The following is a 24,607-nucleotide window of genomic DNA, read 5'->3' on the forward strand; positions in this document are numbered from 1 at the left end:
GTGTGTGTGTGTGTGTGTGTGTGTGTGTGTGTGTGTGTGTGTGTGTGTGTGTGTGTGTGTGTGTGTACTGGGGCTTTAACTCGGGATCTAGGTGCTTGCTGTCTCTTAGCTTTTTGCTCAAGGCTGGTGCTCTACCTCTTGAGCCACAGCCCCACTTCTTGGTGGTTAACTTGAGATAAGAATCTCATGGGTTTTCCTGTCCTGGGTAGGTTCAAATCATAATCAAGACCCCAGCCTCCTGAGTAGTTAGGATTACAGTGTGAGCTACTAGTGCCAGGTCTAAAGAGTCTCTTTTCTGTGTAACTATTCATACCTTCAGAGATATATCTGCTAATTTAAGCAAAAGAATCTCCCGCATATAGAGTGGCCATCCTCAGCGGGATATGACATATGGATCTAAGAAGAAAAGCTGTCTGCTATGAAATAGAAGGAAAATAAATTGAGTTTATGGCTAAAATAGCAACAGGGCAACTTAGCTAAGAATCTTTCAAATGAATGACTGCCATTTCTTCAAACCCCAAGACCAAAAAGTATAATGCCAAGATTCATGTACTACGTGATGAAACCAGGTGCTAATTCATATTTGCATAAGAGACTGTGAATAGGATCAGAAGAAAAACTAAATTTTACCTGATATCAACATAAAAAATTAGGTTTTTACATTTTTGGTAGCTGGCTCATGTAAATTAAGACAAGGCTACCCAGTAGTTTAGAACTTGAACTACACTTTGAAAATCAAGTAAAGAAAAATGTCAATTCCTCCCACCCATATTTCTAGTTAAGACATACTGTAGACATGTATCCTTATTGACATTTGTTTAGCTTTAAAAAAAATTAGAGTTCATCCAAATGTGAAACCCCACAAAGTTAGGCAAAAAAGAAAAAGAAAAAGAAAAAAAAAACACTGGGCTCACATAACACAAAGAGAGATTACTTTTGCTTCATTTACGCTTAATTAACCTGCAATTATAATTAAACTCAGGGGAAAAATTTTTCTCTCCAAATTAAATACAAAAAAATGTATTACTTCCTAAGTCTGCCCAAAGTTCTTATTATGTTAATATTCAAATTCATAAAGCAGCACTAAATGGCCAGAAACATCTCTAACCTTGACATTTTTTTTTCAGGGGTAATAATAATCTGCCGCAAATGCAGGCCAACCAAAAACCACTTAACTAATTAGTAGTTGCAGTCACCGAGAAAAACATGAATCAACACTGTTATTACAAGTGGCACATTTGAGTGGCATCTAATTATGACTTGATGAGCACGATACTTGCATTATCAACATCACTACTGCATCCCATCAGGGCCTAAAAGCTGCTGATGGCATTGACTTCGAGAAACTCCCACTCAATGGTACAGCAGCACCCAACAATCGGCTTGGCAGGGGCCCCCCTCACTAAATGACACGTTAAGCGTAATTACTGGTAGACATTGTAAATAAACAGGATTGGAAGTGAAAATTGTACCAAGTGCATAAGACACAATCTGACACATTGGAAGTGGCAGCCTTAATTGAGAGTTTCTTTGACTGCTCAAGATCATTTCCAACTGCATTTCTCAGAGGACAGTGATTATAACTGTGCAGACAGACGGCATAATGGTATCAGCGCTGCTGACGGAGCAGTGAATTAAATTGTATCTGCTGCAGAGTGAAAGCCTTGATGAGCGGTACAGATGCCTTAGCGGTCTTATCATTATAACACAATGGTCATGTTGTCATCAACCTTTCTGGCTCCAATTGAAAAGAAATGATTGTGTGTTGAAGCTCCCCCCCTCCACACCACCCCCCCTCCTTGTCCTCTTCTATCTCTTGTTCTGAATAGAACCAATTTTCAGAGAGCTATGAAATCACGCAATAGGTCCTAAAATGCAGCTGCTTGGCATACAAACGGGTCCCCATTAAAGTGGAATCACACACAATATGTGTTTATGCCAGAAGAACAAATAGAAGCTGAACACAGGCCAAGTTTATTCACACACACAAAGCCCATGTAGCTCTTCATCAATATAATTGCCTTTTATATTGTAGTTTAAATAATAGGCTCTATTATTTCCTTAAAATCCTAATATTCCTGGCATTTTATCACTATGTTTACAAGGTAGGTTCTTCAAAAATGTGAAGGAAAGAGAAAAGAAACCTATACAATTTTTTACAACATCAAATATTACTTTGAATTTTTAGCCTTAACTACTTGACATCTTCTGCCACAATCTGGTATTTCTACTCTCATAACAAAAACATAAACACTCTGCATTTTTCACAGGAATTTGACTTTTTATTCAATAACATTCTTGCTCATGAAAGCGTAAGAAAAATCATTCTGCAGTGGTGAGGTATGGGCCTACCATGAAGATTGAAAAGGGAGGAGGAAGAAACATCCATTTCTCTAAACATTTTGTAAAGAGCTACACTGTGATTTAACTTGATAAACGTGGCGAGGTAGGACTCACTAACATCTTCTCCAATTTGGAGTTTGTGTACTCTATCAGGTTGGGGTTTTATTTCTTTCTCAAAGGGGGACCAGAAGAAATTTTTAAATTGTGCTTCATTTAGTTTAAGAAATGATCCCAACCTGTCATGTTTGGTAGAACACACCCGTAAACCTAGGGCTCAGGAAGCTGAGGAAGAATGGTTGTGAGTTCAAGGTCAACTTGGTCTACATACTAAGACCTTATTTCTAAAAAGAAATGAGGAAGAAAAAGAAGGAAAAAAGAGAAAAAAACTATTATCCCAATGCTAAACTGGTAAGCAAAGAAACCTGCCTATCAACTTTCCAAGTTCAAAAAGGAATAATGTATTTTAAAGGCAATTTACATCTTGGAAAAATATATAACCTCATTTCCAAACCCGAAAGTCAAGTTACAAGACACAAAACAAAAAATATGTACCTTTTGAAGAACTGAAATTCAAAAAACTAAAAGCAAAGAAAAAGAAGGGAAGAGAAAGGAAAAAAATGGAAGGGAGATGAGAAAAAGAGGAAAGAAAATACAAAAGCAAAAAAAAAGAAAGAAAAAAAAGAAAATACAAAAGCTTTGGCTGTTCATGTAATAACTGACCTTTTGGTCTTGAATGTAAGCTTGTTCTGTAAAATCCTAATTCATGGCCACTGTGCCAGTGACAATTCAGTCTCAGACGACAAGAAGTCCTTTTTTTTTTTTTTTAAAGATAAGCTTAAGTAAAGGCCTCTGATGTTACAGTTATGCTTTGAAAACAAACGAACTAATCTTTTAGAAATTCTGGCTGAAAGATTAATAGATAGCAAATATTAAAATAATACAATAACTGGCATCAGTTTTATAGTAATATGAGGTAGGTATGAGTAGATATGGAAGCACATAATCAAGATGACAGGTTTGCATTGGTAACTATTTACAGCTGGTTGATGGGACACATGAAGGCTCATATGTATTTTTTCACTTTTGAATAACTTTGACACTTGGCATGAAAAAAAAATTAAGAGCTAGGCACCAGTGGCTCACACCTATAGTCCTAGCTACTCAGGAGGCTGAGATCTAAGTAGCATGGTTCATGGTTTGAGGCCAGCCCAAGCAGGAAAGTGTGAGATACATACACAAGACAACAACAAAAGCCAGATGTAGAGCCCTGGCTGAGGTGATACAGTGCTAGCTTTGACCAAAACAAACTCGGGGATAGCACCCAGGCCCTGAGTTCAAGCCCCAAGACTGGTACCGAAAGAAAAAAATAATTAAGATCTTGTGAATTCAAAAGTATAGCCTAAAAGCCTGCCAACCATCATTTGCCTCAGCTAGCTGAATTAGCAGTACATCCTTCCTCTGTGACTTCAAAGTACTGTACTCCTACATATACATCACTGAATGCAGGTCACACTGCAGATAACGGGCTTTTGTTTGGTTTGGTTTGTTTGTTTGAATTTGTTTCTGTGTTCTATTCACAGAATATTAAAGCAGAACTTTGCTTCATGCATTTCTGGTTCCCTTGTGTCTAGAACAACATAAGAAGGTACTTATGTTTGTTTGAAGGACTGAAAAACCTATCAGGCTACATTGGCTTGCGCACATCCTCTTTTCCGAGTGCTCACTGTCCAGCTTCACGCTGATCCTTCATGTGGGTTTTCCAGGAATCCTTATCGCATCCTACAAAGGGGATCATCATAGCAACTTGTCTCTGCACAACACCAGAGGCCCAGAGAAGTAACATTCCAAAGAACAGAGCTTCAACTGAGAAAGCCCAGCCAAGACCACTTCTAGACAACTCCCTTTTTCCACAGTCTTCTTTCATTAGTCTAGTTAAAGGTCAACCCCAATGATGTTGCTTTCAGAGCAAAACTCCTCTCTAAAACCCACACATAACACAAATTCTCCTTCAAGGTCAGATCATTGAGACAGGTTTTCATGAGGCAAGAAAGCAGCCAGGTGGTTGGTGGTCTGCTGTGCCCTGAAATAGAACACAAGATCTAATGCTGTGGTCTCAAATCAATGAGAAAGGACTCTAGTGACTTCTCCTTTCATGGGAATTTGGCCTCCAGGGCACACAGCTTTGCTCTGGGGAGTGTTCTTTGTGTAGAAAGACTAGGAGGCGGGCTCAGGGGGAACTGGCAGAGGGCCAAGAGTGGCATGAAATATGGGTAGTGACATATTTACCCTAGAAATAAAGGCAGACTAAACTAGGGCGAGCAGAGCTTGATGGCCTGACAAAGCTTTCCCTGAATCCTTCTCAACATGTTCTTCTCACACTTTGAGAAATAAGTAAGCAGGTAAATAAGCACAAGGATTTCAGATTTCAACTGTTTACCAAAAGAAACTTTCCCCCCACAGCTATGCAAATGTGCAGATTTGTCCAGAACCAATTTCCTAACTGCTAATGGAATGGACTCAACACTGAGTGGAGTTTGGGCACTGGATACTTCCATAGGTTAAAATGGCGGCAAGAGCAACTAAAACAGATCAAGTTCTCATTACACTCCAGATCCAGTGTTGATACTATTTGTGTGCATTCTCTCATTTTAGCCTCCCATCTACATAGCATGGTCAAACATCCCAATTTTACTGATGCAGAAACTTTCTTAGGGCTACATAAATTCTGGGGCTCTTCAGTAGTAATACAGCCTAGCAATTCTCTCCCAGATTTCCAGCCCTACAGTCCATTCAAAAGCCATGAACCATTTATCTTGCATATAATTTTAAAGTAATATCTGAAGTTTTCTTACTTCTACTGTCTTTTGTTGCTTGGGGGTTTTGTTTGTTTGTTTTTTGCCTCGAGACCAAATAAATAATAGTCATTTTCCTGCCATCCAAATTTTTTAAAGCAGGCTTAATAAAAAGAAAAATTAAATGAATGGCATTATTGTACTAACCTTACAGGTCTTACCCTGAGTTGCTTCTAGGGAGAAATTTTTTTTTAACTACCCTAGGTACTTAGAAGACAAAAGGAAAAAGGAAATGATAGATGAAAAGTGTTACTCATTTTACATAATGCAGGAGACCAAATCCCTTCTATCTACCTAGATCAAAACATCTTGTGATAAATCCTACCACAGGAAACTTGAACTATCTTCACTGCACACAATACACCAATCCACTATTAATAATTGAAGCAGATGTAACAGTGGAACTGGATCAGTCTTTCAAATGTGGGCGGTGTCAGCCTAGTCCCATCACCCCTACTTTAAGGAAGGAGAAAGGCTCCTGCAATTGTGAGTCATGCATTCACAAATAAGGGGTATTTCTATTCCAGCACACTGGTCTCTCAGACAGGCAACACCACCAACTAGATTACTCTCAGATTTTTCTTGGTTAGAGCCAGGTACTGAAATACACTAGTTATTTAACTATAAGGCTGCACTTTTACAGCTATTTCACCTTCCAGAAGGGTAAAATGATTCATGGTATAGTTACCCAGTCAAGGTTTTATGACAGAATCAAGTGGCCTGACGATACAGCATCGCCTCGGGAGAATGACAGAGAAGGGCCTTTCTTCCGAGAGAGGAGCATTTGCCCTGCCATGCTCTGGCTCTTTGCCTCCTTTCTATTCCCATCTGACATTCTGGATCTCATTGGTTATGTTCTATCTTGGAACATAAATACCAGATTTATGACACATTTAAAAAATACCAAAATTTTAGAAGACGGTTATTGCAGCTTTTATGGGATTAAAACCTGCCACAGGGAAAGACCTACGTCAAACATGTGTGCTTGTAGAATGTCTAAACTCTGCAAATCTGTTATTGCTTTGCCTTAAAAAAAATCTTATTGAGGTATAAGTGCCCTGTGAGTAACATAACCTGATGAATTTGAGCATAAGTATACAAGTGTGAAACTATGACCATGACCAAAGTCATGGCCATACCTATCTCAAAGTTCCCTTCTACTCTACTCATTTTCATTACTTATTTATCTTATTTATTTTACAGTGTTGGGGATCAAACCTAGGTCTTGACACATGCTCAGCAAAGTGCTAAACTACCACCTAACTACATCCTCAACCCTTATTTATTTATTTTAGAACACTTAACGTAAGATCTATTCTAATCTTAAGACACTTTTAAGTACAAAATCTTGTGTTAGCTATGGACCCAAAGCTGTACAGTAGAACTCTAGTGTTATTTCTTTCTTCCTAATTAACCTATAAAAACTAATCAGATTACTATAAAGCTGTAAGAATATTTTCTGAGGTATTATTTATAAAAGTTAAAAATAAATAAAGTGATGATGGAATAAATACATTATGGTACTATTATATAAACCATTAATAATTTAAACTGATGCATCAGTCTACAAACACACCAAGATGACAAAATACAGTTTACCAGAAAAAAAGTAAGCTACAAAATAGAATGCAAATTTTTTTTTCTGTAAAAGATATAGAAGACAAATAAAAAACCAGAAAGGAGAGACTATAAAATACTATCACTGACTTCTCTCAAGGAGTCAAAATAAACTCATTTTTTACTTTCCTTTGACTTTTTAACATAGCAAAATTTTCTTATAACAGGCTCAAGATTTTATAATAACAATAATGTTCACTGCATTTCTCTAAAACTCACAGTAATTCCAGGGAAAATGGGACAATTTCTGTTTTCTTGGTTGCATGTCTAATGTAACAAACAAGTTCTTTGCCTATTGAACAATTCCAAAAGTTATGTGTCTGTACTATTTCTACTGAAATGCTTACGTACTTTTCTGAAATTCTTCCAGTTTTTTAACAGCTTCATCTCGTTCTTGCCTAATTTTGTCACACTGAAATGAGAAAAAAAGGGAAATGTTAAACTTCATAAATTTTAAGTCTCGAAAGGTGAGCATCAAAAGTAAACTTATAAGCAATAGCAATTTTTTTTAAAAACAAAATGCGTCTTATGAACTCTAATGATACATGGTTTGTGTATTGCTTAACTAGCATGGTACAGGTAGTATTTTGTATCTGGCCACTATTCGTGGATCTTCTAATATAACGAGACTCCCTACCCTCATTGTATGAACACCAGATCAACAGGCCATCCTTGAGTTCAAATGTACTTGCTCTTTAGAGCAGTGCTTGTGCTTCATTTTGGGGAAGGTAACACAGTGACCACCCTGCTCCTGCGTGAGTCAGGTTTTAACCACCCACAATGCTGATGTCATCTTGGAAACAAATGGAAGGACAAGCAAATGAAGAAAAAGTGCTGACACTCCACTGTGCCCTCTCTCACCCAACAAAAAGTGTTCTTTGGGTCTTCAGCATTTTGAATAGAAAAAGGTAGGAAATAAAAAAGGAGAGCAGGCAAAACATTCCCAAATATAAACTAACATTTTATTCAAAAGAGGTCGGGGTGTTCACTGAAGAGACTTTAGCTGGCAAGACCATAAACAAGCAGGAGTAACAATCAAAGCATTACACTAGTAATGGAAGCAAGTATCTTACATTTCAATAAGTGCTAAGAGCATTAATGATTTATATAAAAACAGGCATTCATTATGAGAACTAAACTCTTATCCAGAAGTATGAAACAGGGATGTTTTTCTTCAAAAGATGCCTAAAGCTTTTTAAAAAGAGTTAAAATTAAACTATTAAGGTAATCCTTAAAAACTGAATCTTCTAGTAATACCTTGTTCTTTAAAAGAAGTATATAAATAAGGCATAACACTAAGCTGGATTCCTAACATGTCAGACAAATATATTTTTTGTAGCACTGAGGATCATAACCTAGGGCCTGGAGTGCAGTATGCAAGCGTTTTACCATAATAGACATCTGCAGCCTTGCTGGATGTTTTAAATTTTAAATTTCCGCGGTCAAAACATTGTGATGGCACCAAGTAATTTGAAAACTCAAAGTTAAAACAGGAGAACTCTCACCGGGCGCCAGTGGCTCATGCCTGTAATCCTAGCTACTCTGGAGGCTGAGATCTGAGGATTGCGGCTCAAAGCCTGGGCAAAAAAGTCTGTGAGATTCTTATCTCTAATAAATTACTCACAAAAAGCCAGAAGTAGAATTGTGGCTCAAGTGGTATAGCGCTAGCCTTGAGACAAAGCAGCTCAGGGACAGCACCTAGGCCTAGATTTCAAGCCCCAGGAGTGGCAAAAAAAAATTTTTTTTTTAATTGAAAGAAGGAACAGTAAGACTCTCATCTACTAGATTGGACTAAAAAAAAATGTCATGTCAAAATCTGGTAGCTCACATTCTTCAGTTGATGAACTGGTACGTATACTTAGAAACTAAACTATCAAAATTCTAAATATTCAATTCTTCTAGTGTATAGGTACCTAATAATGAGCACAAAATAGTTAGTACAAAATGTTTGGCAATTATGACAATAAGTTGTCAAATACCCTTGGCTCACACCTGTATTCTTAGCTACTCAGGAGGCTGAGATATGAAAGACTGTAGTTCAAAACCAGCCAAAGCAGAGTATTCAAGACTTGATAACCAATTAACCAACAAAAAGATGAGCTCGAGGCTTAGCTCAAGTGTAGAATGCCATCCTAGCAAACTGACTAAGCTTGAGTCTCTGAGTTCAAATCCCAAGATTAACCAAAAAAAAAAGTCTAGCTTATTCATGTAATAAACTACACAGCAATGAAAATGAGTTAATCAAACTTGTATGTCAATACAAGTCTCAAAGACCATGTTGATTAAAAGTAACAGCAGAATATATATCAAATGATACCTTAAGTATACAAAGAATAGAGTATATATAAAAAGATGATACATTATGATCTATGTATGCATATGTATTATACATGGTATATTAAAATATGAACAGGTAAAATGGCAAAATATATAATCAAACTTATAACAGCAGTTGTCCCTTAGGGGACAGGAGGAAAATAGGCCTAAAGAAATCTTCAATTTTATCCACAGCATCCACAAATGTTTTAAAAAAATTTTTATTGTTATTCTAAAGATGATGTACAGAAGTGTTATGGTTATGTAAGTCAGGTAAAGAGTACCTTTCTTTTTGGACAATGTTACCCCTTTCCTCACACTCTCGGTTTTTCCCTCACATCCCCACCCACAAGTTGTATAGTTCATTTTCAACATAGTGTCTAATGACTACCACTCCTCATGAATGCTTTTTTTAAGTCGGTCTTGGAGCTTAAACTCTGGGCCTGGGCACTGTCCCTGAGCTCTTCAGCTCAAGGCTAGTGCTCTACCACTTGAGTCACAGTACCACTTCTGGTTTTCTGGTGGTTAACTGCAGATAAGAGTCTCATGGACTTTCCTGCCAGGACTGGCTTTGAGCCACGATCCTCAGATCTCAGCCTCCTGAGTAGCTAGAATTACAGTGTGAGCCACCAGCACCAAGCATTTTTTAAAAATTTAAAAACAAAACAGTTAAGGCTGGACACTAGTGGCTCTGCCCGCAAATCTTAACTATTCAGAAGGCTCCGAACCAGAGGATGGCAGTTTGAAACCAGCCTAAGCAGAACAGTCTGCAAGACTCCATCTCCAAAACATGTATCAATAAAACAGCTTGGAGGCATGGCTCATACAGTGGAGCAACAGTAGAGCAAGTCCAGGAAGGCCCTGCATTCAAACCCTAGACCTTAGTACAGAAAAAAAAAACAACAGTAAGTTAATTCTGTACATTTGGGTATTTTTGTATTATTTTCTGCTCTTTCCTAGTTTAAAACATTAAAGATAAAGAAAAGAAAGCAACCAGCTCCGATTTTTCTTTTAGTCTTCAAAGAACTACTGAAGAGACTCATCCTGCCACACCCTGAGGCGGGCGCGCAGGACTAGACCAGCGATGCTCTCACCTGCACCCTCAGAATGAGTCGGGCTGAACTGAAAATCATTTTTTACAGATGTCATATTGTTTCATTTATGTTTCAAGGATAAATCTATCCTATGTAAACAAACAAACAAAAATCTAACATGTTTCTAGGCTAGCTCCCACCAATTTAACAGGTAAACACACGTTATCCCTTTCGGTCATTTAAATTTCCCTTTGCCAAAGTTCTAGCGTCTCAAATAAACTTCCCCCACCTAAGTGGTCTACTCCATACAATACAGGCTCTAACTCTGAGCCTGCTGCCCAGCAGATTCTAGAATGTTCCTCTTCTTTTCTAGACCTGGTCTTCCGTTTGTTTTGGACTTCCCCCAAACTCCTGCTGGTTTGGCCAACTCCGCTCACCACCCCACCCCCAACAATGCCTGTGCTTTGTCTAGATCACAAAGAGAAACCCAATTCCTAGCTAGACTCAAGGCCTAAGTCAGGAGTGGCAAAGGCTACATACCTGGGGTGTTTCTGCTGGCTTGTTTCTATACAGTTCAGCTCACACTAATGCTCTAGTTACCAACCAATAGATTCACAGGCTGTCTCCCAACCCCAGCTGTGTTCTATCAGGGGTCTTCATGTGGCTTTGCTTTCTATTTTCTGCAACCATATTGTGATGGAACTGGCAGCCACTGAATTTACCATCTGCTATGCTGAAAAGGGTGTGTGTTACGGGTGAGGGGGGTTTACACATGCTGCAAATTACTTCTTCCAAACCAGAACAGATCAAAATCTGAAGGATTGTAACCATTTCCTGAGCAAGAATTCCAAATGTCCACTAATTCGTCCTTTCAGGTGAATCAAGGCATCTTGCCATTTCCTTCTCATTCTTCATTCTATCAGAGACAGGTTAGGGAGGTTTGTGGGCCTTTATGGAAGAGCATTTCTTCTTGAGCCACACAGAAGCCCCTCCCCCAGCCCACCCTTTCCTCCATGCACATGCAGCTGCACCATCTGTAAAAAGAAAAAGGAAAGAAAAAGAAAAGAAAAAAACCTGCTTCTTTTTGTTCTGAGACTTGCTCATGAAGACTCTGCAAAAGCAACAGATGTTTTTGGGCCCACGTCACTTAATTATGATGCTCAACGACTTTCTGCAGCTCAAGGCGACGGTAGAACCCAGAGGCCTGTGTGCTGGCTGATGTAATCAAGCTGGGTAATATGAATGGTTTACTCTGCAGACTCTCTTTATGAAGTGATGAATTGACTGGAGGAGGAAAGCCCTGAATATCACAAGTCTTGGCTGTTTCCCAGTTCTCTCCTTTGAGCTTCACTCAGGCTCATACCTGGCTGGTGAGACCTACCCAGATGTCCCAGCATTGGTTGACTGGTTCATACAGGAAAGTCCTTACAGTGTGAACTAGCATCTTCAAATAGGGGCTCAATTTTCCTCTCTCATTTACCACCCATTACCGCGAATGGTAAGTATCATCTCCTTATCAGAAGCCATGATGTTGGAAACTCTTATTCAACAGAACCTGTTTAAGATAGTCTCCCATCCTAGCAGCTCCTACCGGCCTGCCAAGGAGGGTCAGACACTGCTAATGACCATTATGTTTGGACAACCAATGGAGAGACCCAGATAGCTCTCCATTTTGCTGTGTGGATAGTTTATACAAGAGAAATCTCAACATTCTGTGCCTAACTTACACGAATGTAAACATTCATTTCTATCCTGATACACAAATACTATAAAGGGTTGCCTGCCTATAAAAAAGCAGTTTGTACCCCCAAAATTACATGTATGCACTGCCTATATACACTACCCAGAGCAGTGACAACCTATCCATAGGCAAACATATACCTTACAATTTACTGAAGTAGACTCCTGATGTTCTGTCATCACTAAGTGTGATCATTCCTTCCATAGAGTACCTATACCTGCCAGACACTGTTAAAATAGAGGGAAATATGGTAGGAGCATCACAGATGCTACGTGTGCATAAAATTTATAATCTAGCAGGAAAGAACAACAATAAAACAAGCAACTTAAAAAGCTACTACATATAATGACAGAAATTCCACCCTATTATAGAAACAGCTAGCAGTCATGCTAAGTCTAGAAGGATTTTTAACCCCACACCATTTTTCTCCAAGTTCATTCTTTTTTTATATCAGGTTTAAAAATTCAACAATTTAAACATGCATAGCATCTGAATTTTACCTGTTTCAGAATCCTCAGTGGTGCAGAGAGAGCACCATCACATCAATTTTAAATAATCCACGATTCTATTGTTCCTTGTATGTTAAGTCTATGCTTTCTGGATTCCTACATGCTTACCTTTATCTTTGGAGGGTGCAACACAATAACTCATTCCTGCTAGCATGGAATTCCTTTCATTCTTTTCTCTCTTCTGGTGTTTTCTTTCTTCCAATTCAGAGTTCTTTCCCTCCAGTTTTCAGTTCATAAAGAAGTAGAAGCTGTCCCCTACCCCCACCCCAAGCTGTCTTGTAGCAGTCTCCAAATTCTAGGTATTGTGTGTTAGCTGGAAAGGCATGTCATCGGAACTAAGATCCTGGCTCTTTGTTTCTAGATAGATTGCTGTTAATAAGAGACTCATTTTCACTTTCAAACTGCTAAGTAATTACTTTTTCTCTGGCACAACCACTTGCCACTCTGTCTCAAAGAAACTGCATGTATGTGGATGTATTATGCATGAACAGTTAGCATAATAGAAGCATATCTTGCTCTTTAAAGTGGCTTCTTTAGTGGGTCTTTAAAAAAAAAAGATACTTTGGGACCTTCACCTGTGAATATTACATATGAGGAAGAAAATTAACAATAGACAACAGAGCCAGGAGGCAAACAGTATCAGATATCTTGCTTCTTGAAACCTAAGTCTTGGGAAGTGGCTGTCTCTTTTCTCTTTTCATTCATTGTTCCTGGCAGGCTGACAGAGCGCCTGATGCACTGTTAGAGTAGCTCACCAAAGGACTTCTAATCAGCCACTTAAAAATTTATGCATTTCAAAACTCCATCTCTGAACATAACATTAAACATAAATACTTACTATTTAATGGCAGACATTCTTCTATTATACAAATCTCTACATACATACCACTACTCTGAGAAATGTGAAAGCCAGTCCATTCAAAGCTCATTGAGGCTCTCCCCACATATTGGAAATAAATAAATAAATAAATACCACCCAAATGATCCTAATTGAGTCATCAGAAAATGGCCTTCAACAGTAGATGCTTGACTAGCACTGGACTACAGGGACAGTTACACAGCATAGTATCACACTTCATGTGGCTAATTCCAAACTGTTCACTTGTCTATTTTTCCCCACCCCAAAATACAGACTTAAAGAGTTGTTCAATCCTTGTGATAGGTTCTCTGATTTCCTCACTTTATGATGTCACTTAGAGAATAGACAAAAAAAAAAAAAGAATTGCGACTAGTAGCATCCTTTCATAATCCTGATGTAAACACACACTCAGGCTGAGTTCTCTGATGCTCACACCTGTCATCCTAGCTACTCAAGAGGCTGAGATCTGAGGATCACAGTTCAAAGCCATTCCAGGTAGGAAAGCCCATGAGACTTTTATCTCCAATTAAACACCAAAAACCAGACGTAGAGCTGTGGTTCAAGTGGTAGAGTAGAGCTCTAGTCTTGAGCAAAACAGCTCAGGGACAATATCTAGGCCCTAAGTTTAAGCTCCACAACTTACAAAAGGAAAGGGAGAAAGAGAGAGAGAAAAAAAAGGAAAGAAGGAAGGGAGGGAGGGAGGGAGGAAGGAAGGAAGGAAGGAAGGAAGGAAGGAAGGAAGGAAGGAAGGAAGAGGGAGGGAAGGAAAGAGAGAGAAAAAGTAGACAGGGAGGGAAGGAGAGAGGGAGGGAGAAAAATCAAGCTTTGAAAATTTAATCCAAACTACACCAGTTGCTTAACACACTCTGTGTGTGTGTGTGTGTGTGTGTGTGTGTGTGTGTGTGTGTGTGCACATGCCAGTACAGGGGCTAGAACTCAGGGCTTTGTACATTTTGTACACAGACAGCTTAGCTTTTTTCACTCAAGAGTAGTATTCTACCACTTGAGTCACAGGTCTACTTCTGTTTTTCCTCTGGTTAATTAGAGATAAGAGTCTCATGGACTTTGCTGCCCTAGCTAGCTTTGAACTGAGAATCTCACATTTCAGCCTCTGGAGTAGCTAGGATTACAGACATGAACCACTGGAACCTGGCTATTTTTTTTATTAGTTTGCACTAGTTCAAAATGGAGTGACATTTTTTTGGAGTGACATTTTTAAATAATACATTATATTTAGTAAATGTGACAAGTACACAGGAATACACAGATGGTTTGTTATCCCCCCAAAAAAGCAATTAATTCTGCTTATGTGACAGAAGGCTTTAAAAAGAAAAACAAGTGACATAGAAGCCCAGCACTAAAGGTTAGTAAGTTTGTCATGTGGAAAAGAGCAGGAGACCCTGTTATTTTTCTCTCCTCCAATTCACTGCTAGGCTCTAGACACTCACTTAAACAAGAACTGAGTAATTTATCATGGCTATTTGTCCACTGGTCTGGGTCCCCCATTCATATGATTTTATTTGAGTATAGGACCATCATGTATTTTTCTTTATATGGTGGAACTCCAAAGGTGTTCAACAAAAAGGTTTTCCTTCAGAAGAGCTTCTCTTATATACTCAGTCTGATTCCATCTTCAAAGGCAATGATTAAAAAATAAATAAATAGCCAACATTCCATTGTCCTCTAAGAGAAAACTGAAGAGGAAAACATCACTGAAAACAAAACAGCAGCCCACCCCTAAGTCTCCTACTTTCTACTTTTCTCCTTGGAGTGCAGTGTCAAGAATCAATGTGTGGGGCTGGGAAGTTGGCTCAGTGGTAGAGCGCTTGCCTTGCATGCCTGAGGCCCTGGGTTCGATTCCTCAGCACCACATAAGCAAGAAAAAAGAAAAAAAAAGCCGGAGGTGGCGCTGTGGCTCAGGTGGTAGAGCGCTAGCCTTGAGCTGAAGAGCTGAGGGACAGCGCCCAGGCCCAGAGTTCAGGCCCCACTACCGGACCCAAAAAAAAAAAAAGAATCAATGTGTGTGTGTGTGTGTGTGCACACGCGCATGTGCACACGTTTGTATATACATGCATACATATGCATGTGTGTTCACATACATGTCATCTTGCTATGTAGTCCAGGATAGCCACTAAACCCAAATTCTTACTCCTTCAGCCTCTCCCATTAGTCTCTTGAGGACTGAGATTACGGTGCATGCGATCATGCCTTGCAGAAGACCTAAGTTTATATCTACACTCTGTTACTACCTAGAAAACCTCGGGAAACTCACGAGGCCCATTCTCTTCTCTGTGAAATAGACCTGGCACAACTGTTTGGGGCATTTCCTCAGGGAGATAAAAGAACATGACTGTCCTAAAGAAGTTTTGGTTGCGTTTTCTTTTTTCATGGTAGTACTAGGGATTGAGCCCAGAGCCTCACATTTGCTAGGAAGCTCTAACCTCTCTAGAGCTACACCTCCAGCCCTTTTTTTTTTTAAGATATGATCACTAGTTAAATGTGCCTGGGGCTAGGCCTTAAATTCCTGATCCTTCTTTGTCTGGCTCCCAGATAGCTGAGCTCACACGCTTGCCCCACCACACCCAGCTCCACAGTTGCTTCTTCATAAACACAACCTCTGAAGCAACTACCTTTCCTAGAGACCACGTGTCCAGCCACTGGCATCCCCAAGAGGAGAGGCCAATAGGGCACAAGAAGATCCTACCCAAAGAAACTATACCCACTGCCTCTTCTCACTGGTAAAAGACATGGTTAAGACTTGGTGAGAGGAGAAATACTTTGCCCTTTGCCTTTTTTTTTTTTGCCCCTCCTATTTGTGCCACATTTCCCCACATCAAATTAAGGATGACAAAAGAAGTCTTATTTTAGATGGCTAATGCTGATGGATTTAGCTGAACTCTAGACCAGGGCCCCAGAGGAAAGATGGCCATGTGTTCTTGCTGACGTGGACAAAGCTTACCCAGCCCGGCACAAGAAAGTGCTTTCCCAGAGAAAATGGTGTCCTCCATTCACCACCTCCGGAACTAAAGCTGCTTTTACTCATTCTGTGTTGGATAAAAGGCTTTTATTATATGCTTCCCTCCTTTGTAATACGGCCCCCCTTTTGGGGAAAAATCTGCAGTAATAAGCAAGCTAGTCTTTTCACAGAAGGTAAACAGAGTGGAGTGAACTTAAAACCTCTCTACTTTTTGTTTTACCCAACCACATAGCATTCCATATTGCTTTCAGTTCTTTTCTTCCCATTACCGTTAACAGTTATTTTTAAAGAATCAGGACAGAAGCAGGTCAATAATGCCTACGGATGTCATAAAAGTATTAGGCAGACTCTGCATAGAGAGAGAAGCATGCAAACAGTTGATGGGCTGAGATAATTAATAATCCTCCTTTTACCAAAATGTATTTTACCTATATTGCTATGTGCATAACAAGACGGTTCTGTTAAAACCTCACTGCACCAAGTTGCTCTCCATTGAATAACTATCATCTCTACCAAAGGGTGGTGTTTACAGAGCATTGATTTTAGGGGGGAGGGAAATGTTGCTTTTGGAGGGGAGCTGGGGGTTGGGGGTTTTGTTTTGTTTTTTGTTCTTTTGATGCTGGTCCTAGGGCTTGTGTTCAGGATGTGGGCCACTGTTCAAGGCTAGTGCTCTACCCCTTGGATCCACAGCTCTACTTCCAGCTTTTTGGTGGTAAATTGGAGATAAGAGTCTCACAGACTTTCCTGTCTAGGCTGGCTTTGAATTGTGATCCTCAGATCTCAGCCTCCTGAGTAACTAGATTATAGGCAGTATGAGCCACTAGCTTTCAGCTGATTTTCTTTCTTTAAGGGTACAGCGAGGACTATAAACAATGGTTAAAAGAGAAGAGAGAGATTCCATATCTTCTCTTCCTTGTTACTGTTTTTTTGTTGTTGCTGCTGCTTTTGTACCAGTAACAGGGCTTGAACTCAGGGCCTAGGAGCTGTCACTGAGCTTTTTCATTCAAGGCTGGTGCTCTACTGCTTGAGCCACAGGTCCACTTCCAGTTTTCCTAGTGGTTAATTTGAGTCTCAAGGACTGTCCTCCAGGGGCTGGCTTTAGATGATGATTCCCAAATCTTGGTCCTAAGTAGCTAGAATTATAGGTGCTGGCTTGTTACTACTAGGTTTTGCCTCTATGTCAAATGTTTCTCCCGCATTAACCCCTCCAACTTGCTTTTCTCTTCTTCTTCTTGAGCTAGGATTAGCTATGAAAGAGATTTGGCAGCAGAACAACTTCTCAGCCTTCTTCTCCTGGAGCTGAATGATGGTTATCATCTTAGGAAAGAGGACCAAGCTCTCTGATGCAGACATCACCCAGTAAATCTGCTGCAAAAAGAGGAGGCTTGCAGTATGCTGATAGCTCATGCCTGTAATCCTCGCTACTCAGGAGGCAGAGATCTGTGAATCACAGTTCAAAGCCAGCCCTGGAAGGAAAGTCCTCAAGACTCCTGTCTCCAATTAACCACCAAAAAGGCTGGAAGCAGCATTGTGGCTCAGGTGGTAGAGTACTTTCCTTGAGCACACAGTATGCCCAGGCTCTGAGTTCAAACCCCAGGACTCAAACAAGGAAAAAAAAAAAAAAAGAGGAAGCACATTGTATCTACCTGTTAATATCCTCAGGGCATCTGTAATTGATTGTGGGGAGGGGTTTGATGAAATTGGGTATCTTATCCTTTGTACAATTATTTAAAAATAATTTTTAAGACTACATATCACACTATTTTATATGTTCTTTCATATCTTCTATGTGTACTTGCGTGGTACAGTTTTATCACTACCAGCTACCAACTCCTGAATTGTCTGGAGGAGAGAAGATAGGAAATAAGACTTCAGAGACCACCAAAAATTAATTTACCAAAGAGCAAAGGAAACTTAAAACTAGGAAACAAAATAATAATTTTTAAAAATCCATTTTACTCTGCTTTGAACTAAAGTATTTATTACTAATAGTATTAATCATACTGTAGCTATATAGAGAACTAATACAGCTGAAAACTTAAAATATAATTTTAAACAACCCAATGAATAATTCCAATATGTCAAAAATTTTACAAATAACTTCTTTTTTTTAAAGACAGTTTCCCTATGTTGCTTTACAGCCAAAGCTGACCTCAAACTCATGATTTTCTTGCCTTAACCTCCCAAGCAGTAAGATTACATGTGTGAACCACCATACCAACCCGGCTTCACAGCCAATTTTTATAACAGTTCTTCCTCTGAAATTTTTTAAATGAGGTTTCACAATTTACAGCAGTGATAGTCACTTTAATAACCACTGGGAACTTTTGATTAATTTTCTACCAGAGATAGGTTTAGAAATATTTGGTCTATCAAAACTGCAATTTTAAAAGTAAATTGTATTTCTATCTAAAAACAAAAATGGGCAGTATTGCATCCTCTCCATTTTTTCATTTTCTACCCAGTCCCTCTTCTTACTGCTTTTCCTCTTCCCTAAATGTACAGGAACTGTGTATATATTAGCAAACATTCAAAAATTTTAAGAAAACGCTTTCAGAGGCCAAAAGAACATAGTTTATAGAAGTAAGTACAATTGAACTATTTAATAGTCAAAAAAAAAATTAAGACTGCCAAACTCCTGAAAATACCCGGCAGGCTTCTCCCACTTCGCATTGAATGTTTTTTAACTTCCGGTATGCTAATCACACAGCTAAAAGCAAATGTACAAAAGGTTTATGGAGCTCTCTGGCTAACCACCAACGGCTAATTCCAGAGGTCTCTCCAAGATGGAGCACACATGGGTAAGTGCCAAAGGCAAACATCTCAGACCTTCCAGTCCATCCCCAGATACAAATTGCGGATGCAGAAAAAGTATGATTCTGGGAGCCCTGGACTGATTGGCCTGGTACCTTGCTGTACATTTAGCTGTGCGGTTAATCTCCCAGAGGGGCATCTACACTGGCATCCCTGCTATTCTCTACCATCTGGAGTGTGGAGTTGATATGAGCTTGAACCATACATGCAAGAGAAAAGAAGAAGAAAGAAAAAGAACCTCATGCACTCACATTTAACTGAAATCCATAGCTGAACAACATACTACTTTGCCTAGGCTTTCCCACAGTAAGAAAAGAGAAAAAAATGAAGAGTAAAGTACAAACCTTCTCCTTGGTTTTCTGGTTCTCTGCTCTGAGGTCTTCATATTCACCTATTGCTAAAAAAAGAAAGAAAGAAAAAAAGAAAAAAAACAAAACAATATTACAACTCTGTCATAAGTTTACTCTGAGATCAACTCCCCCTTCACCCATCAACTACGTTTACTAAATTGAGATAGGGTAGAAAAGGTCAGAAAAAAAAAAACCTGCTTTCTTTTAAATGTGCATTTTTATTATCTCTAAGTAGCTGTAGACATGGGTTTACATTCAACATGTCTATTTATGAGTTCCATGTATCTTAGTGTCACCCCTTCATTGTTCTCCCTCTCCCATGTACCCCAGTCCTACCCTTCCCTCAAGTTTCCGGGTTCCATTTTCACATATGTACATGATTACTCTTTTTTTTTTAAGAAGAGATCATAGCAGATGTGTTTCTACCACACTAAATTTCAGTTCTCCCTAGGTTACAGGAAGATGGCTGAGGCAGAAGTGACCTAAGCCCCCTCTCCTCTCCAGTGCTCAGCGCTTGGTCCTAGGAGAGGAGTTGGACATGGGGTGTCCCTGAAAGGCTTCCCTGTCATTGTAACCACAGATTTATTTGGAAAATTGACCACTAAGAAAAAAAAATTGATTTGGACATTTAGTTCCATGTCCATATCTACTTTATCTAGAGCAAAAGTTTATGCTATGAACATTCAACTAAGAATGATTATTTTTTGGCAGTCATCAAACAATGACCAGAAATCTCCAGACTAAATTACTAGGTCAGAAATACATGTAAACAGGATATAGTTACAATTGTGGTAGGCAGGTTGTTGCTACATAAAATACTCTGTTGCTAAAAAAAAAAAAAAATTAAACAACCAGAACCTATATGTTCAACTTTTGGCAAAAGCACTATTCTTTGAGTATCTCACAGTTAAGATATAAAGTTTGTCAGGCATTGTCATCTTAGCATCTGAAGAGGCTGACCTCTAAGGATCAAGGTCTGAAACCAGGCTGGGCAAGAAAGGCCATGAGAATCTTATCTCTAACCACCAAAAAGCCAGAAGTAGAACTGTGGCTCAAATGGCAGAGTGCCAGCCTTGAGCAAAAAAGCAAAAGGATAGTGCTTAGGCACTGAGTTCAAGGCCTGGTACTGGCACAAGACAAAAAAGAACATAAAGTTTGTAGCAATGACCTAAAATGGATGATGGAGCAGAAAACAGAAGATAAGCCTAGAACTGCTGCTCACCCCGCTCCAGCCAGATAGCACCAGATAGTCGGTGAATCTGAGGTTGAACTTTAAGGTTTTCAAAATTGAAATTGAAATATATCTACAAAAAAAATCATTAAAAAATAAGACTAACAGGGATTATTTCTTTGAACAATCTGAAATCAGATCTACCAAAAAAAAAAAACTAAAACCATCCCAGATAATCTGATCAATTCCAGAAATACATAACTCTAACTACTAGGGTGAATAACACCCTAGAAATAAACAATTAACAAGGAAAAATATTTGCTTTGTTCCCAACAGTGATCTAAAGGGTTTATAATACTTGCTGAGTAGCACAGAAATCTTAAATATCTAATTCATATCAATAAATGTTCATGGGATTATACTATCAATGTCCAGATATTTTATAGCATCTATTACTATAAAATAATAATTTAATTGAAGCCATAACCCCCTAAATCCCTTGAACATTAAGTAGCTCATAATACAGTTCTGAGTTTATACATATGTAGATAATACATATATAGATACAGTCCTTTTGAAAATTACTATTTTTCAACATAAAAAAATTTTTATGGATCATACAATGAAACCCCCTGTAGTTCAACTGCTTATCAGCTGAACATATACCTCAAAGGCTGAATGTAAACCAAATTGTCCTTGAATTTAAAAAAAAAAATCAGGGGCTGGGAAGGTGGCTCAGTGGTAGAGCGCTTGCCTTGCATGCCTGAGGCCCTGGGTTCAATTCCTCAGCACCACATAAGCACAAAAAGAAAAAAAGCCGAAGTGGCGCTGTGGCTCAGGTGGTAGAGTGCTAGCCTTGAGCTGAAGAGCTGAGGAACAGCGCCCAGGCCCAGAGTTCAGGCCTCACGACTGAACCCCCCCAAAAAAATCAATGAGATGTTCCCCCTGTTAAGTAAGAATAAGACTACATATCTGTACTTATACCACTGGGAAGTCTATGCTCAAGGCCCCAAATCTTTTTGTTGTACCTAATATTGCTTCAAGAATTAACACAAATACTTCACTGAGAGACTTTGACTTAGATGACTTGACATTCAAAGTATTTGTAGTTAAAGTTAAATAATCAAAATGGATTTAATACTCTATTGGTGAGCTACTTTATCGACATACACACAAACGAAAATGGTTTACAAAACCATAATTTCATGTTGACATTAAGAAATTCCTAATTTAAAATGTTGGATAATGGTTCTGAAGATTTTAAAATGTCCATGCTATTCTATTATACTAACAATAAGCCCAAGATGAAACATCATAAACTCATTACTGGGTCTTCTTCAAAAACATTAAGGAAGAGCCCTTCAACAATCCTATTTTAATGGAAATGACATCTTTCTTGTGACTATAAGCAACTTTAAAAAGATAGGGCACAAAGAAAAGAAACAAAAAAGTAGAGGAAGAATTTGACCACCTGGTGATGCACAGAGATAATTTGGCCAAGACATAAAAGGGAAGAAAGGAGTTTGTAAGGACGTTTAAAAGTCATATTCACCACCCTAAATAATATTTATTCACAGGGGCTGGGAAGGTGGCTCAGTGGTAGAGTGCCTGCCTTGCTTGCATGAGGCCCTGGATTCAATTCCTCAGCACCACATAAGCAGAAAAGCCAGAAGTGGCGCTGTGACCCAAGTGGCAGAGCGCTAACTTTGAGCTGAAGAGCTGAGGGAAAGCGCCCAGGCCCAGAGTTCAGGCCCCATGTTCTGACCAAAAGAAAAAAAAAATCACATACACAAAATCGCATTGCTTGGGAGACTTCTGTACTCAGTTTTACAGCTACAGCATTGTGTCACTGCGTTGTAAGGTCACAAATGACAGTAACATATGGCTAACTCCCAGCCCGATCACCAGTAGTGGGAGGACTTGGACAGGTAAGGTCCTCTTTTGAGCCCTTGGGTTCCACCGTGTGTTGTTATAAAAAGAAAAGGAGTTAATATACATGATTATTCAAGGCACATGAACTGGTCCATCCAATGTTGGCCAGAGTACTCACTACCGAAAGCTCATTGAATCTTAGGGCATGACCAGCAATCAGGTGGCCCTCTCTGATGTCCTGAGTTTCAGGTTTACTTTTGTCTCATATGGTCTAAAAGATAGCTGACTGGAAACAAACAAACGAACAAAAAATCTGAAACCCAAGGTCCTACTCTTCTCCAGTAAAAAAGGAAGGGAAAAGGGAGCTAAAGATCAAGTTCAAACCATTAGTTAGTGTAGAATAATGTGGCCAAGGCATGGAAGCATGGCTCAGAGCCATTCTTTCTGATCCTGCCCGCTCCTCAGAATCAGCCAGAGGTTTTGCAACCCCACAGGCCCCAGCCCCCTCTCCACACTCCCCTTTCCACAAGATTCTGATTTAGCTCATGGAGGGTCTAGTTGAGGCATCTTTACTGCTTTTTGTAAGGGGTTCTCAAGCAATTCTAATGTGCAACCAAAGTAGAGAACCACCACATAACAGTACGTAAAGGAAGAAAAAGGACGGTTTTGGAGAAAACGAGGATAATATCAGGCAGAGCACGTGTTGCAAGAATCATGCTGTTTTTCCATTTCCTAACTCCCTAATGCCAAGTTTTCCTCCCACGCCACAAATCATGACATAGCCAGCCCAGGAGGCAGCTGAGTAGACTTACTTGTTTCAGAAATATGACAACTGAAGTTCATAACTACAAGCCACTAACAACACTTCGGGGAGGATTGGTACCCGGCTTGCTTGGGACCATCTGCGTTAGCACTGGAAGTCCAGTGTCCCTGGCAAACCTCTCCATCACTGGCAGCCTAATCACTCTCCTTCTAGCATCTTCTCACACTATCATTTCCAACTGACATTTGCCAGATAGACTTGCACTGCCCAACAAGGCAGCCATTGCAGCTATTTCCATTTTAAGCAATTAAATACAATGTAAAGTTCCAGTTCTTCAGGTCCCTTTTGAGCATGTGGTTCAAAGACAGCAAGCCAGACACTGGACACAGAATCTTCCCAGCATAGCAAGCTGCTACTACCAGTTCTATTCTGGGTATCTCTGTCGAGCTACCTCTCAAGTACTTCAACCTCAACCACGTAAGACAGAACTCAACACACTCCCTCCACCCAATTTTCTGTTTCCTGCAGGAATATTTCCTTCAGTTGTGTCACCATCCACTCATCCCTCAAGATGGCACCTACAGATACCTTGAGTCTACTTTCTACTACCTCCAAAAAACCATCATACTCCCCTGGTCTTGAAAGAATGCCTCTCCAATCTATTCTTCCCTGTAGCCAAGTTCTCAACCCTGAACTCAGACTCTCAACAATGAGGACGGAGCTTCTCTCTCTCCTCGATGTGTTCATTCTTCACAAGGTAGTTAAGCACACTGACAAAGCAAGCTGATTATTTTACTTTCTTGCTTATAATCCTGCAAAGACTTGAGCACCATAAGCTGGAACCACTGCTCTCTTCCTGTCTTTTGAGACTCAGAAACTAACTAACCCACTCCATCACACCCAAAGTTTCAATGCTACCTGGACCATACCCAAATCCTGTACACCTTTTGCAAATGTTCTCCATTCAGCCTGCAGGTGTTCCTCCCCCTTTGCAATATAATTCAGTTGTCTTCTATGCCCCAGGCAAAGTGAGTGTTCATAGTTTAAAATACTACCAAGTACCCTGCTCATATTTGGGCTGAAAATCCCTCACTCTGAAATCCAGAAGGACTTCAGATTTTTAGAGTAGGAATGCTCAAATAGTAAAGTGCATGTAAATATTCCAAAATCCAAAAAGACCCCAAATCTGAACTAAGCATTTTGGCTAATGCATACTCAGCCCGTACCTCTAAAAGAGCTCCTACATATGACATTATAAACTACATGCATGCAATTGTATTTCTTGCAATTCTCCCACTTCATAGTGATATATCCATTTTATTTGGCATAAAGACATCTATGTTGAATGGTTAAATTCTACCTGTCTTTTATGCCAAATAATTAAGGAAA

General features: G+C 39.4%; 1 protein-coding gene across 1 annotated transcript in view; it reads right to left on the reverse strand.

The window, feature by feature from the left end:
- Shtn1 (shootin 1) overlaps window positions 1-24,182 on the reverse strand; it is an 89,461-nt gene extending 65,279 nt beyond the window's left edge. Inside the window, exons 1-5 of the mRNA XM_013017613.1 lie at window positions 24,105-24,182; window positions 20,635-20,716; window positions 19,407-19,459; window positions 7,164-7,224; window positions 6,166-6,221 (exon numbers count right to left, since the gene is read on the reverse strand). Of these exons, the coding sequence (XP_012873067.1) occupies window positions 6,166-6,221; window positions 7,164-7,224; window positions 19,407-19,459; window positions 20,635-20,716; window positions 24,105-24,182 (330 nt within the window). The remainder of the gene's footprint in view (window positions 1-6,165; window positions 6,222-7,163; window positions 7,225-19,406; window positions 19,460-20,634; window positions 20,717-24,104) is intronic.
- Between the last annotated feature and the right edge of the window lie 425 nt (window positions 24,183-24,607).

This window comes from Dipodomys ordii, unplaced genomic scaffold (assembly GCF_000151885.1).
Source record: "Dipodomys ordii isolate 6190 unplaced genomic scaffold, Dord_2.0 Scaffold36, whole genome shotgun sequence".
Taxonomy (NCBI): Eukaryota; Metazoa; Chordata; class Mammalia; order Rodentia; family Heteromyidae; genus Dipodomys; species Dipodomys ordii.